The 17161-nt window shown below is 49.3% G+C and overlaps 1 protein-coding gene across 1 annotated transcript in view; it reads right to left on the bottom strand.

Moving 5' to 3' along the window:
• Nucleotides 1-17161, bottom strand: part of AFAP1 (actin filament associated protein 1) — a 115870-nt gene that overhangs the window by 12424 nt on the left and 86285 nt on the right. The window contains exons 11-15 of the mRNA XM_017853403.1: nt 16622-16873; nt 14102-14216; nt 10022-10186; nt 4754-4944; nt 837-1001 (exon numbers count right to left, since the gene is read on the bottom strand). Of these exons, the coding sequence (XP_017708892.1) occupies nt 837-1001; nt 4754-4944; nt 10022-10186; nt 14102-14216; nt 16622-16873 (888 nt within the window). The remainder of the gene's footprint in view (nt 1-836; nt 1002-4753; nt 4945-10021; nt 10187-14101; nt 14217-16621; nt 16874-17161) is intronic.

The following is a 17161-nucleotide window of genomic DNA, read 5'->3' as shown; positions in this document are numbered from 1 at the left end:
CTGTTTATATGTGGTCAATTTTGGAATAAGTGTGATGTGGTGCTGAGAAGAATGTATATTCTGTTGATTTGGGGTGGAGAGTTCTGTAGATGTCTATTAGGTCCGCTTGGTGCAGAGATGAGTTCAATTCCTGGATATCCTTGTTGACTTTCTGTCTTGTTGATCTGTCTGATGTTGACAGTGGGGTGTTGAAGTCTCCCATTATTATTGTATGGGAGTCTAAGTCTCTTTGTAAGTCTCTAAGGACTTGCTTTATGAATCTGGGTGCTCCTATGTTGGGTGCATATATATTTAGTAGGATAGTTAGCTCTTCCTGATGAATTGATCCCTTTACCATTATGTAATGGCCTTCTTTGTCTCCTTTGATCTTTGATGGTTTAAAGTTTGTTTTTTCAGAGACTAGGATTGCAACCCCTGCTTTTTTTTTGTTTTCCATTTGCCTGGTAGATCTTTTTCTTTGTTTTTCTAAAGAATCACACATCTAAGTGCTGAAGAGGACTTCAGGGGTTGCCTGGTCTAATCTCCACCTCACCAATGAGAAAACTAGTCCAGAGGAGTCCAGGGCTTGCCTGAGTCTGAGATGACCCTGGAGCCGACTGTTGGCACTGGGGCTAAATGGTCAGCAGCTTTGGGTCACTGTTCACCTTTGAGAACCCACTTCCTAACAGGATCTGCGGGGTGGTGAGAGCTCGATAAGCACCCATTCCAAGATGTCTACTGAAGGCTGAGTGCCAAGTGGATGGAGAAGGATAGGCTCCCTATTCACACCTGAGAATGCTGGGAGGTTAAAGAACCCGGACACCCCCGGACCAGTGCCCCCAGAAATCAGGGCTCACCTTGGCCTTCCGCAACACATGTCCTCGGCAGGGGGAGCTGCCCGGGGCCACCTGGCTCTTCTTCAGGACAGCTGCGCTGTTCACTGGCACGGGGCCCTCGGTGTCACTGGTGTCACAGCTGGAGATAGGCGAGTTCTCCAGGGTCCGGTGCCTGAACACTGGAGACTTAACAGAGAGAGAACCCCATGTGAGGAGTGGTTTCTAGGCCACTGGTATTATCCAGCAGGAAAATGGTTTATTTCAAGGAAGAAGTAAGTTCTGGAAATGGGCAAAAATAGCAGCAGCAGGAAGGACTGCTAGGCAGTCAGTGCCTCACCCCCAGATCCTCTCCCAACATTCACAGCCAGGGAGCAGAGGCTCTGAGGGGCTGGTGGAGGCTCCAAGGGGTGCTCCGACTCCCAGCCATGCCTGGGAAGCAGTGAGGGTGGGATTCCTGCCTGAGTCTTTTGCACTCAAAGTGAGGCTCTTCCACGCAGGCTAGTCAGTCCCTTTGTGCAGGGCTTTATGGTTTTCAGAGCTTTTCTGGGGTCAGTGTCCTAGAGATGCTGAAGTAGCAGAAAGCGCCAGCACTCAGGGCAGAACTGGCTCCCAGGATGCAGCCCCACTGAGTGGGGCTCGCTGGAGAAAAGCAGGCACCAGAAGCACAGAGGCCTTCCGAGTGTTTACGGCAGCTCCATATGCCAGAGGAGGAGGTGTTCAGGAAGACTCAAAATAGAACAACATGTGTCCTGAGCTGCCAAGGCCCCCATCGCTGGCTCTTCCGTATGGGATCCCAAACTGCTCTCTGGGGAAAAATGCCAGTCTGCTGAGCCTTCTCTCAAATGAAGTCTCCAAGGAAGAGACACTTCCTAGGATTCCTGCCAAAATGTGTCATGTAAAAAATATTGCTCAGGGTATATGGCACGCTGTTTTAGAGCAGTGTTTCAATTACCAGGAAAATGGGCAGCTCAGGGTCCCCTGTGGGCTTTACTGACCATGACCCCCAGGCAGCCAACTTGACTTAGGCGGTGGCACTCCCTGGCTGCCAGGGAGGAAGCCTGGGTAGTGGTGAGTGAACACAATGGAATGATGATGAGGACATCTCTGTCTGGCAGAGGCCAGGCCAGGCTGTGAGTAAAAGGGGCAGGTGACCCGAAGACCTGCATCTCGAGAGGGGTCCACCGAACCAGCCACTCTCCCAAGGACACGGTCTGGGCAGCAGCGGGGCAGACTCCTTCCCCAGGTGCTGGGACAGAGGATGGCACCAGGGACATCCGCCCTCAAAAGAGAGGGGAAGTCACAAAGCACAGTGGACTGGGACAGGGGAAGCGGAGGCAGCAAGCCAGGCCCAGGCCCCCAAAGGATACTTGGGCCAAAGGAAAAGTGAGGGGGGTGGCGAGGCAGGAGCTGGAAAAGGGGCCTGAGGGAAGCTCGGGTGATGGGGGGTGGAAGAACGTGGAGCCACCACAGAAGAGAGTGGGCAGCTGTGCCAAAGGTCACTGGATCGGGGAGTGAGGACTAACATGTCTGCTGGATGGGAATGCCAGGGGCCACCATGACGAAAGCAGGTGCAATGAGAAGCCACACTCAGAAAGTGGAGGTGTCGGGGGGCAGAGGACACTGCAAGCATGGAGAACTGCCTCCAAAGTTCACCTTGGAAGGAAAGTCAAGAACACAGGGCAAGGGGACAGTCACCAGGGGGAGCAGGAGGCCAGGCGGAACCTTCTTTTTTTAAGGATGGATTCAACTAGAGAACCTTGAATGCTTGGAAAAAGCTGACAGAAAAGCTGAATATATAGGAGAAGGCTCCTCCCAGGTGTCTGGAAGTCAGGAAGGGTCGGATCGAGGCACTGACCAGAGTCCAGGAAGCCCAGCCCCTCCACTCAAACAGGACCAGAGGACGGGGCGGGACAGCTCCTCAGAGCACTCCTGCACTGCCACCACCCTCCATGCAGGACACAGGACAAGCAGCATAGGGGACTGTGTGTACTCCTGCCTCAGATCACCACAGACGGAGGGGCACGGGGCTCCATGAAGCAAGCGAAGACCCCTGCCCTATCCCAGCCAATGCCCACAGCTTCACTGCCACTCTCACTGCACCTGACCCACCATGTTCTTGTCCCCATTTATGCTGGATGAGGGGCCAGGGACACCCAAGGGGCCTCCTGGTCCTTGGATTCCAAATCCCCCTGCACCCCCCCTCCTCAGCCCTGCTTCACTGTTGCCACAGATCTGTCCGCATCTGACACCAATGTATTTTATTGGTTTGCCTCCCTCACAAGAATATAAGCTCCATGAAACGGGGATTGTCACCTATCTTGTTCACAACTGCAGGCCTAGAGTAGTTTGTAGCACACAGAGGGAGAACAGAACACAGGCTGGGCACAGTGGCCCCCGCCGGTAACCACAGCAACTCAAGAGGTGAGGTGGGAGGAGCACTTGAGCTCAGGAGTTCAAGAAAGAACACAGCATATGCATATGTGTATACACACACACCTTTATATATTAAATAGTATGTATCTCGCATAAATAATTGTATTTTATATATAACATATAAATGTTGAATTTATATGATTTTATGTAATACATAATGTATATAATGATATCAACAAGCAACTGTTGGATGAGTGGAATGAATGAATGCACGCATGTATACGCTTGGGAAGACGTGAACGAACACAGGTGCTTCAGTGAGCACTGTGCCAAAAGCCTCTGCACACACAGTCCTGTGCAGCGGTCATTATTATTTTCTCCATTTTACAGATGAAAAACTCAGGGCCTAGAGAAGTCAAGAGATTTTAAGCCCTAGTCTGTGTGACCCCAGAGCTGCCTCTTGAACACCCCAAAGAACTGTGCACGAGTGGCTGGGTTTGTGGTTTCAGGACAGAGCAGTGACCTCGCTGCTTGCTCAGCTCTGCAGCCAGGAGGGAGGTTGTCCTCTGGGTTGGAGGTGATGGCTGGGGTGCCACAGGAGCCTGGTGCGGGGATGGGGGGCTCGGAATAGAAGGGGAGAGTAAGGAAGAGCAGGCCGTACGGGGGGGTGCCTGGCAGGGGCTAGCAAGTGACTGAAACTCAGGGCTGTTGTCAACCCATAAATGTGTCAGTCTTCCCCACAAACCTGCCCAAGGCTCACATGGAGCAGTGGTGGGTTCAACCAGGCTCAGCATTTTACCAAGGGGCTGGGAAAGAAGAACCTAGAAGGGAAGCATTCAGGACGCAGTGGGTGGGGACCCAGGGGCACCCGTGGTGTTTCAGCTGGGACAGGGGCCGAAGTCCAGCCGACCCTCACCGGCTGCCTGTTCTGTCTGCCCTGCAGGTGCGTTTACTCCTCTGGGCCCAGTGCCTCCCTCACTCAATGGAAGTGACGGCATCCAACTCACAAGACAGGAGACTCAACAGAATGACCAAGTGGAGAAGACATCTAAGTTCTCAGCGACCTCGCCGAATGAGTGAAGAGGAACCAGGGCGGGGAAGACTCACGAGGGAAGAGGAGACCGCTTTGTTCTGTTCGATTCTAAGAGGACACAGACCGCGCCATTCACTTCAGTTTCCCCAGCACCTGGCTTAACTCTCAGACATGCTCAACAGTCTACAAGGACTGGCTATCTAATGAACCGGTGTCAAATTAGGACCTGGTTCAGAAGAGACATGAGGACTGGATCTGTTCTAAACAGATGGTGCAAAGGGGAAAGGCACAGACAGACTTCAGTGTTTCCATGCCGTTTAACATTTCAGCAAGAGGTAAGAAAGCATGTCGGGAACACAGGCCCGGCTGATGAAAGTGTCTGATGCTAACACATGAACTGTCTTCTCCTGGGCACGCTAAGGGACCACAAGCAAGCTACGCCCCAGAGCCACTCCACATTCTCTCTGGGTGCACCGGCTCTTGGTCATGCAAGGCCGTGCCAGCCTCCAAGGTGAGCCAGAAGGACACACACCTGTGGATTCGATGTTCCTGACTTGGGCTCGATGGCCAGCCCCAGGGTGACTCCGCCCGCCAGTGCTTTCTTCAGGCTCTCCTTGACCTCCGTCAGCTCCAGCTCCAGGCTGACGCGCTCCGCCTCCTTCTGCCGGCACTCCTCCTCCAGCTGCTTCAGCTTCTCCTCCAGAATCGCCTGTGGCTTCCTGCCTGGAATCCCCAGAAACGCCCTCACTCCCGCGGCCGGCACAGGTTCTCCAAACAACAGAGAAGGCACCTGGTCCCCAAAAAGACCTTCCACAAAACGTTTGAGGTTGAGCTCCCCTGACTTAGATCCTCGTTGCAAAACTTAAATTCAGCAGTTCTCGAAGGGACCAGAGTCCTCCTCCAACCACTTCCCTTTGCTGCAGCTGTGAAGGCTCGGACCAGGCAATGGGAGACACTGATTCTCACCAAGGCTGGGAGCTCCTGGCTCTGGGACTCGATGTATTCTCATTTTGAAACGTGGACCCTAAACTCCACAGTTCCTGAAGCTGCCACTGCATTGCGGTGTGAACCCCATCCTTCCCTAACGCTCCACCGATCCCTCAGTCATCTTATTTGCCCCTGAGGCAATGAACAGTAGCACAGCTTGCATCTCTACTGGACATGGCACACGTTTCTTTAAGGTACGTTCACTTATTTTATTTGAGGTTTGCTGCAGGGACCTAAGACGCACCCACGGAACAGATGAGAACACCAGTCCCAAGAGGTGAATGGACTTGTGCCCAGGGTCTGGGCTGGTGCTGGCCAGCAGGCGAGGTTCTCTTTTTCAAAGCCAAAAGCACCCCTGGCCTTCCTGCATCTTCACTATCCTGCAAGCTTGGAACACGGGAGAAATGCTACTTCTGTCTCGTTAAACTCCATGCCCCGCCCCATTCTCTGGCACAGCCTCCTCCCGTAGGGTCGGCCTCAGGCTGCAGGCCACATTCTGGTTCCTCCTTTGGGTCAGCCTGCCCTGCCCTGCGGACACCTGCCTTCCCTCCTCTAAACTCCAAAAGCATTTCCTTTCATCAAATCATCGAGGCACAAAGTCCAGAAAGGTTGGAGCTGGTAATCGCCTGTTGGGTGTGCGTCAGCTCTTCCCCGCACGGCGAGCCACAGAAAGTCCGCAGCTTCCTCTCGGGACCGCCCAGGCCTCTGCGGCATCTAAAGAACTCGTCCCAGCCCAGACTAGTACAATTTCAATCTAAGGAGCCAGTCTTCCACAGTCTAAGCACCAAGCTGCACGGGAGGCCATGCGTATGTAAGCGGTGCCACCCCAGGGTCAGGAGCTGAGCACCAGCTCCCGCCAGCAGGAACGCACACGCCTGGCCCAGGGGTTCCGCTCTGGCTCCAGACTCAGTTCCAGTGACTGCGCCCTGACTTTTAGTCCCTCTCTGGTGTCTGTATTCCACTAGCTTGGCCTCTTCCCCGATGCATCCCAAGACAGATGTTGCCTTGCTCTCACCTCTCCCTTCTCAAGAAACGAGGGGCTTCTACCCATGCAGAGATGTCTTGCCTCGCCTGGACTTCTGAGTATCACTCCCCCTGTGGGCTACCCTCCGTGGAGAAATCCAGCTGATCCCTCCTACACAGTGACCACAATCTACTGAGCCCTGCGGATACAGGGGCCATCCTCCAGTCAGCGCCAGATGCCGGAACAGGTCCCCCATCACCTCCCCTGCCTCGGGGAGCAGCGGTGGGTCCGGCCCTGGCCTCCGCCTGCATGCCGCATGTTTGACCACCCCAGCACCTGCCTTGCAGTTACCAGCAATGTTTCCAAGCCCCAAGAAACACTGTGAAATAACCCACTCTTACCAAATAACTCACTGTCATGAAATAACCCACTCTTACTAACCCACTCTCACCCACTAATGCACTCTCACCCACTAACCCACTCTTACTCTCACCATAACCCACTAACCCACTCTTACCCACTAACCCACTCACACCAACTAACCCACTCTTACTAATCCACTCTCACCAATCTCACCAAATAACCCACTCTCACCCACTAACCCACTCACACCAACTAATACACTCTTACCCACTCTTACTAACCCACTCTTACTAACCCACTTTCACCAACTAACGCACTCTCACCTACTCTCACCCACTCACCCACTCCCACCTGCTAACCCACTCTCACCCACTAACCCACTCTTACTCACCAACTAACCCACTCTCACCCACTAACCCACTCTTATTAATCCACTCTCACCAAATAACCCACTCTCACCCACTAACCTGCACACACCAACTAATCCACTCTTACTAACCCACTCTTAACTAACCCACTTTCACCAACTAACCCACTCTTACTCACTGTCACCCACTAACTCACTCTCACCAAATAACCCACTAACCTAACTCACACCCACTAACCCACTCTCATCCACTCACCCACTCACACCAAGTAACGTGCTCTTACCAACTAACCCACTCACACCAACTGACCTACTCTTACTAACCCACTCTCACCAAATAACCCACTAACCCACTCTCACCAACTAAAGCACTCTCACCAACTAACCCACTCTTATTAACCCACTCTCACCAAATAAACCACTAACCCACTCTCACCCACTAACCCACTACCTCCCACTAACCCACTCTCACCAACTAACCCACTCACACCAACCCACTCTCACCAAATAATCCACTCTGACCCACTGACCCACTCTGACCCACTCTTACCCATTCTCACCAGATAACCCACTAACCCACTCTTACTAACCCACTCTCACCCACTAACCCACTCTTAGTCTCACCCAGTCTTACTGTCACCCACTAACCCACTCTCACCAAATAACCCACTCTTACTAACCCACTCACACCAAGTAACCCACCTTACTAACCTACTCTAATTAACCCACTCTCACCCACTAACCCACTCTCACCCACTCACACCAACTAACCCACTCTCATCAACTAACCCACTCTCACCCACTCACCCACTCTTACCAACTAACCCACTCACACCAACTGACCTACTCTTACTAACCCACTCTCACCAAATAACCCACTCTTATTAACCCACTCTCACCAAATAAACCACTAACCCACTCTCACCCACTAAACCACTCTCACCCCACCAACCCACTCTCACCAAATAAACCACTAACCCACTCTCACCCACTAACCCACTACCTCCCACTCACCCACTAACCTACTCTCACCAACCCACTCTCACCCACTCACACCAAGTAACCCGCTCTTACCAACTAACCCACTCACACTAACCCACTCTCACCAAATAATCCACTCTGACCCACTGACCCACTCTTACTAACCCATTCTCACCAGATAACCCACTAACCCACTCACACCAACTAACCCACTCTTACTAACTCACTCTCACCCACTCACCCACTCTCACCCACTAACCCACTTACTCTCACCCAGTCTTACTGTCACCCACTAACCCACTCTCATCAAATAACCCACTCTTACTAACCCACTCACACCAACTAACCCACTCTTACTAACCCACTCTCACCCACTAACCCACTCCCACCCGCTAACCCACTCTCACCCACTGACCCACTCTTACCCACTCTCACCAAATAACATACTAACCCACTCTCACCCACTAACCCACTCACACCAACTAATCCACTCTTACTCACTCTCACCCACTCTTACTCTCACCCACTCTTACTCTCACCCACTCTTACTCTCACCCACTAACCCACTCACCCACTCTCACCCACTAACCCACTCTTACCCACTCTCACCAAATAACCCACTAACTCACTCTCACCCACTAACCCACTCTTACCCATTCTCACCAACTAACCCACTCTCACCAACCCACTCACCCACTCTCACCCACTGACCCACTCTCTCCCACTAACCCACTCACACCAACTAACCCACTCTTTCCCATTCTCACCAACTAACCCACTCTCACCAGCTCACTCTCACCAACCCACTCCTACCCACTCACCCACTCTCACCAAATAACCCACTCTCACCCACTAACCCACTCTCACCCACTCACACTAACCCACTCTTACTCACTCTCACCCAATAATCCACTCTTACCCGCTAACCCACTCTTATCCACTCTCACCAAATAACCCACTAACCCACTCACACCAACTAACCCACTCTTACTAACTCACTCTCGCCCACTAACCCACTCACTAACCCCCTCTCATCAACTAACCTACTCCCACCCACTCACCCACTCTCACCAAATAACCCACTAACGCACTCTTACTAACCCACTCTCGCCCACTAACCCACTCACACCCACTAACCCACTCACACCAACCCACTCTTACCAAATAACCCACTCTCATCCACTAACCCACTCTCACCAACTCACCCACTCTCACCAACTAACCCACTCTTACTAACCCACTCTCACCCACTAACCCACTCTTACTAACCCACTCTCACCCACTAACCCACTCTTAACCCACTAACCCACTCACAGCAACTAACGCACTCTTACTAACCCACTCTTACTAACCAACCCACTTTCACCAACTATCCCACTCTTACCCACTGTCACCCACTAACCCACTCTCACCAACCAACTCACTCTCACCCACTAACCAACCAACTCACTCACCCACTAACCCACTCTCACCAACTAACCCACTCTCACCAACTAACCCACTCTCACCCGTTAACCGACTCTCATCCACTAAGCCACTCTCACCCACTAACCCACTCTCATCCGCTAACCGACTCTCACCCACCCATTCTCACCCACTAACCCACTCACCAACTAACCCACTCTCACCCACTAACCCACTCACCAACTAACCCACTCTCACCAACTAACCTCTCACCAACTAACCCACTAACCCACTCTCACCAACTAACCCACTCTCACCCATTAACCGACTCTAACCCACTAAGCCACTCTCACCCACTAACCCACTCTCACCCTCTAACCCACTCTCACCCACTAACCCACTCTCACCCACTAGCCCACTCTCACCAAGTAACCCACTCTCACCAAATAACCCACTCTCACTAACCCACTCTCACCAACTAACCCACTCTCACCAACTCACCCACTCTTACTAACCCACTCTTACCAACTAACCCACTCCCACCAACTAACCCACTCTCACCAACTAACCCATCCATTCTTACCAAATAACCCACTCTTACCAAATAAATAGCCTACTGTTACTAAATAAAATGACAGCCTTGGTGAGCAACAGGTCCTTTGGGCAAAGCAGAATGAAATCTCCAGTCTCCAATACAAACATGCACCCTGGGCAGTCACCCGCATCCTTCATACCAGCGTTCACTTCAATGGCCGCTCGAAGGTCTTTTCTTTCCTTGCGGAGCTGGGCCAGCCTATTCCGCAGGGCCTCTTTCCTCTTCAGCAGCTCCTCTTCTTTGGTCTGTAGCCGCTTGGCATCTGCTTCTACCCGGTTCTTGCCGTACTTGTACTGGGCAGCATCTCAAGAAGAAAAAAAGGCAGCAATTAAAAATTAGGTTTACTAGCCTGGGAAACATGGATTGATCCCTTCTCTACAAAAAATACAAAATTAGCCAGGTGTGGTGGCACATGACTGTAGTCCCAGCTACTCAGGAGGCTGAGGTGGGAGAATCGCTTGAGCCTAGGAGTTTGAGGCTGCAGTGAACTGTGATTCTGCCACTGTGTTCCAGCCTGGATGACAGTGAGACCCCATGTCAAAAAACATTAGGTTTATTCAAGCAGACAATGGGGGAACTCAAAAAACCTGTTTAATCAGCCAACTCAGTAAACAAACACAAAGCCAGTTACTGTGCTAATTCAATAAGAAGGACAGGGCTGGTTTGAACTAAGCAGAAAAGCGACTAGTTCAAATTCTCCAATATTCTTTGAATCAAACTTTTAAAACAAAAACAGAATATTAGGAAATTCCTTTAACTCGCTTCCCTTTGAGGCACATGGCTTATAATTAATCTCAACCAGGTGGAGTGGGAACAGTCTATAATAGGCACAGGAGTCTATTACTATCAAAAATAATGTCTGAAATCTGCTTCCTTCTCTACGTCTTCAAACACCTCCATAACCCTGCAGTATCTGTTCCTTATGGTCATGTCATCTGCCTGGCTCTGAATTCATCTGAATTGCTGCTACACCCCCAGCACTGAGATCAGCACCTGGCACGGAGTGTGGCACAATAAATGCTTGTTTAGTGAATAAATGAACAGCAGATACATGAAGAGGCAGCCAGGAGCAGTATCTGGAGCCTGACCATCTAGGAAGGAGTCCCAGCTTGTACGTGTAGCTGCATGACCTGGAACAGGGCACGAAATCCCTCTGTGCCTCAGTTTCCCTTATCTGTGAAATGGGGATAGTAATTCATTGAGTGGTTGCAAGGATTAAATATTTATAAAGCACTTAGAACAAACACAAAAATGGGCAATACATAAATGCTTATTTTATAAAATGAATAAATGAAGAGGAAACTAGCTGAAGGGGAAATTTACAGACTTGGCAACATCACATCACCGTGAAAACAGCTTTCAAAACCTGACCCCACGCTCTCTTCCTCTTACTATGTTGGCCTTTTAATAACAATAATTTAGGACAACACCTCTTTGTTAAGACACATGGAAGAAATGAAGGTTCTAACAAAACTCAGATGGAGGATCACCGATTTCAAAGCTTCCGTGATCTCCCAGTCGCTTCTAACAAGCACTCACACCTGATGGCAACTCCCAGGCCTTCCTGACCGCACACCCCACGTGTCTGACTCCCTCACAAGGCTAGAAACTACTTCATTAAGCCACAGGGGTGGCATAATGGTTAAGAATACAAACACTGGACTCAGGGAGGTGGCTAGAAACCCACACTCCACCCTCCCTTGCTACATGACTCTGCAAGTAACCTCTAGAGAAGCTCAGCTTCACCCTCTCTAAAGCAGAAACGAGAAAGAATCCTGTGCGTGCGCATGCATGTGTACAGGTGCGTGTGAGTGTGCACATGTGCGTGAGTGTGCACATCTGCATGTTTTAAATGAGATGTGTGTGTGTGTGTGTGTGTGTTTTAAATCAGAAACATATCTGAAAAAAATCTAACAAAATAATATGATGCCTGACGTAGTGGACACTGACTGACAATTCTTACCATATCGGCGATAAGTGATTCCCAGAGCCTTGTCCACTCAGGGACAGCAGGGAGCCACTTCTAGCACCTGTCCTAAATGCTGGATTTGCCAATTCTTGCAATGTAAGCCATTACAATTTCAATGAAATACTGCATTTATGAAGGCATAAAAAGTGATCACTCCCCAGCCAATTTTCCCCTAACCAAAAGAAATACACAGGATGACAGCAAAGGGCCAGCAGCCTGAGGACAGGTGAAGCACTCAACAGCCTGAAACGAAAGGATCACTGTTCGCAGCTAAAATAATGACATATTTTGCAAACAGGGCCAAGTCCAAACTCTACTCACTTATTTCTAAACTAAGCGGTTTTCCCAGCAAACACAATGCAATAACCTATAAATCTCCACATCTTTTGGTCCCCATGTAATCTCATCTCATCTATAACGCAAGTGGCTGGATTCAGCAAAACACGGAATGCCATTATTTTCTCTTTTGTCACCATTAGATGTCACCAAAGTTAATAAAAACTCCCTACAGAAGGTCTCATAAAATAAAGGAATAAATCATCTAGAAAATAAAGTCAGCACAGGTACCGACAGAGAAACACCATGGCGAATGAGACTCCGTGGGATTCGGGTTTTGCTTTTCATAAATCTTTCTGGGTGTGAGCTGCTCCTCTCCCCCATCTGCCCCTCCCCAAAGAAACAACACAAAAAGAGGTGAAAGTAAATACACCCAATACATTCGGGAAATAAAATTTGCCAGATAAGGTCAAAGGAAATTAGTACATTAAACAAATGGTGGTAGGAGGATTTGGCCCAACTGGCTCCAACCCATCTGGTCAACATGCATGTTGGGTGGAACAGAGGTGGAGAAAAGCTTAGGTCAGGGATGTACACACTTCCTCGGGGCAGACGCAGCCTGGTCCTGAGGAACGATTCCAAGCCTCGTCCACAAACATGGCCAAGGACACTGCCAGCCTCTCCATTCCCCTCTGTGGATGCTCTGACTCCAAAAACAGAACCACAGGGCAAAGGGATGTCAGCACGTGCCGGTATGAGAGCCTCTCTCTTCGGCAGCTGGCGTGGGGGTGACCAGCTGGGGCTAGCCGGACTCATCTTCATTAGCACTGAGACTGGTCTACCAGTTGCACATCCAGATTCGAGAATCTCGGGTAGAAATCCCAAGGGCGATGGCATGTAACCACATCAAACTCAACATCTGCACCTAACTCCCACCTTCTTCCTCTGGGAAATCTTCCTGGACATGCCCAGATGGACTCAGGAGGCCCTCACCTGTAAACCCCCACACTGCAGCCCTATCACTTGCTTGTCTGCATGTGTGGGTCTGTTGGACTGAAGCCGCTAGACGGCAACTACTTTAGTGTATCTTTGAGTCCCCTGAGTGAAAAAATGCTGCCTGGCTGGCTCCCTGATTAGACATCCAACATAATGAGGACTAACGCAAATACAAACACTTAAGAGATGCTATATCACCCCCAGATGGATCTAGTGGAGGGAAGGGAAGAAGGTGCTGGGTCCAGGCAGGCTGAGTCTCTCATATCTTAATGCTTCTCTGCCCAATCTATTTTTGGCTGGATGTGGAGTCTGAAAGCCTGGCACCCACTCTGGCTCTGTGATGTACCAGCTGTGAGCCCTTGGGAGAGCTGCTTACTCTCTTGGTTATTCTTCTCTCATTTCTATGATGGGGTAAAGGATAATGCCTGTGCTTACAAAGTGGCTGTGTTCAGTAAACTGGATTGCATAAGAATGGCTTGCTGTGGACACCGCAGGACTAACCACTCCTCAGAACTCCTCGTACTGCTCTGATACTTTGAGGTCCGTGTACTACCTCAGTTATCCCAACTGCACCAACCACAGGAGCCACGTGTCTACGTCTGACAGAAAAAGATGCTGAGTTTAGAGTTTGCACGGCTTGTCAACCATAGATCAGGGACAAGAGTTGAGGTCTCCTGACCCGGAGTCCAGGGCTACCTGGAGCTGCAAGCAACCGGCACTCACAACTGCCTCCTATTTTAAAATGCTGAGTCAATCCCACAGGCAGCAAACCAGTTCTGGGCTTCAGTTTACAAGCACAGTCAGAAAAGCTGGGTTGAATTCACCACTGTCCTACCATGTGGCCGATGAGGAAGGATGATGGTGCCCATCTCTCCAGCTGACCCCAAGCTGGCACTCACTGGTGGGCAGGCTCAGACAGGCCCAGCTCCACCAAGTGCACTTGAAGCCAGAATGCAAGACATCCGATGGTATACTTACTCGAAGCTGTCCTTTTCACACCAGCCGCAGGATCCGCTTTTTTTGGCTGACTGCTCAGAGTCTTCCCTTTTCCTGTGATCCCATTAGATGCCACGGGGGGCTTTTTACCCTTGAGCTGTTGAAATAAACATATAAGAACATGAAAAATAAACACACAGTCGAACACATCTTGGTCTTTTTTTTTTTTTTCTGAAGCCATTTCTTTCAGTCTCTGACTCTAAGTATTAGAGAAACTAGCATCGACGCAGAAAAAAATGAATGTGAAAGAAAACCAAGATGGTTTCCAAACACTGGGCTGCTGGGATTCTGGGGAATGGCTAAGGAGGGTGTGGCAGAGGCTCTGTAGGATGTGTTCCGCTGGAATGCTGCGGAAGTGACCCCTTTCTACTGGCAGATCACAAATGCTAACCAAGCTGGCACAGGCAGCTGACTACCCCAGAGCACAGCTGAGAGGAGGAGTTTGTGTTTCTGAGGATAAACAGCTTTTATTTCAGTGGGATGCCTTTTAGGAGAGGAGCATGACCCTACAGTGTGAGTTCTTCTGCTCCAAGTGCTTTGACACTGAGTGACATCCTAATGGGGTTAAGTGACCGTCTCCTTACTTGCTGACGGAGTCCATGGAAGGAAGCAAAAGAAGCGTAACACAGACACAGCAGCAATAATATGGAAACTCAACTTCCACTAACTACGGGTTTCTGAAACAGTGAAACAGTCTCTACCCCTGAGACTGATACAGGCCAACACGTTTTGCATTTTGCTGAAGTGACTTTACGTGTAGCTTAGTTGTGTAATTAATTCAGCACGACAGCAAAGGCTCACTCCAGCATCCACGCCCATGCTTTTTTCCATGATACGTTTCCTTCTGTTGCAGGCCTCAATTTTTGGGAGGCAGAGAGATCTAGCTCCAAATTCTGGCTCTATCATTTAGGAGATGTTGAGTAAGTTCTTTAAACTTTCTGAGCCCCCATTTGATCATTTAAAAACATAAAGAGATACCTCCCCACAGGGTTCCTAAAAAGATCAGATGGTGTGCCATACACGGATAGAGCATATGGCAGGTAAGTGCTCAGAAAAGTGCAAGGTCTCGCCATTAAGCAATAGGCTCCCATTTAAATGATCAAATGAGGACAGGAAACCCAGAGGTCATGGAATTTAACTTGCAAAAGTGTTTCCTATTTCAACAAAAACAAAAGGGAACAATAACAACAAAAACTCCACATGGGAACCATACATCGAATGATTCCCAACCCATGTGGGGACAATCCAAGTGTGCAAGATGGCAAACTGTGTGGCAGGGTTTTACCTAAGGCGACTCTAATGCCAATAAAAAGACAGGTAGAAATGTAGACAGATACACATTCACTTAGTAAATACAACACAAAACCTGCCAACTTTTTGGCGTTAAGTCCTCAAAAGACACCAACAGCTCCCCTACCCCTGCCCCCCAACGACACTTGGCTCAGGGCCCCTCAGACTCACTGAATGGGAATCCCCAGGGATGGGATCTAAACCACCATCATGAAAAATCAAAAACCAACACCAACCTGCGCATTTGACTTTTGATGAAGCCGACCTATTGGGAGTTAGTGTTCTCTGTCACTACTATCTACAATTCTACAATTTTATCTGGTTCATTATTTTCTTAAGACTATCCAAAGAATGGAGAAAAAAAACAAAGACCTAAAACATGCCCATCTGCTGTACGTTCATATTCTTACATATGGGCTTAGGTCTTTAGGCAAAGCATAAAAAATTCTTAGGTTAAACATGTACAAGCCGGGCACAGTGGCATGTGCCTGTTGTCCCAGCTACTTGGGAGGCCAAGGCAGGAGGATCACTTGAGCCCACAGTTCAAGTCCTGCCTGGGCAACATAGTGAGACTTCATCTTTTTTTTTTTTTTAAAGGCCTAACACTACAAAATTACTCTGAAATGTTACTGTTTGCCATCAATACAGGGTGTACAATGGACAACAGTTCAACATCACAGTTATTATTGTTCAATGGTCATCCAAAGTCCTTATTATCATCGTCTAGTTTTGGGGAGTATACCTTTAGACTTGTCATGGAGAAAACACTACCGTCCTCTGAATAATCTATTTCATGGTTAAAGATCAAAAGCAATGACTACACAGAGTCAACCCTTCCTCATTACGTGTAATGGAAACATATTAAAGAAACTGGCCGTTCAAGAATCTTCTGGAAGGTTTTACTACCCGTTTCTTTTAAATTCTCTTCCTTTAGTTGACATAATTCACAAAATTTCACTGGGGAATTTTCCAAGAACAGAAAGAGAGCCAGATGTGGGCAAAGAAACACGGTGCTCAGATAAACCATGAGCTCTTGAGAAATATCGCATCAGTTCCTTGGTAGTCAGGCTGCAAATTATATTCCAGTTGAGGGAAAAAAAAAACCATTATGCTTTGCCTTTGATGAGTCCCATTTACTACAAGCTGCAAAACTCTGTTCGAGCAATGTGACTTGAAGGTGGTTCTAGAATCTTACAGAAGAAGATGCCGTACCTGCGAGTTGAGCCCGAGAGACGCCCTCCCCACAGAAGAGGTATTAGTGACAGACTGAGCGGAGGCAGGGTATTTGTAATGGTTAGAGGACAGCTTGTCAGCAGACAGCCTAGAGGCCTTTCTGTCAGCAGAAGAGTAGCGGGCAAAGATTTGCGGAGGCGGCAAGTTATCGTACAGGCCTGCGTTATCATAAAGCACCTCTTCTCCCAAGCCTCTGCTGCAGGAAGCAGGAAAGCCGTCTTCCGGTTCCCACTGCAACACACATAGCTTTGTGGTTAGTGACTTGGACACAGAAAACAGCAGCTTTTAGCACAGTGAGATGTCATTCATTAATAGTATAGCATTTAGCATAGCATGGTCCTCCAACATTCTTCTGCACACAGACTGCAGTTGTTATCAATAAGGCATGCACCCCCCAACACACGCACATACACAAACCCAACACACGCCTGCAGATTGATTCAAAAGGACTTGACTTCTGAAGCCTTATGGAAAAATTTCTTTTTTTCCTTAAACCATTCCCAGAACCCTTGGATTATG

The sequence above is a fragment of the Rhinopithecus bieti genome, unplaced genomic scaffold, assembly GCF_001698545.2.
Source record: "Rhinopithecus bieti isolate Rb0 unplaced genomic scaffold, ASM169854v2 scaffold_35903, whole genome shotgun sequence".
NCBI lineage: Eukaryota > Metazoa > Chordata > Mammalia > Primates > Cercopithecidae > Rhinopithecus > Rhinopithecus bieti.
Note: the sequence above shows the minus strand (reverse complement) of the source record. Positions and strands in the feature narration are given on the sequence as shown.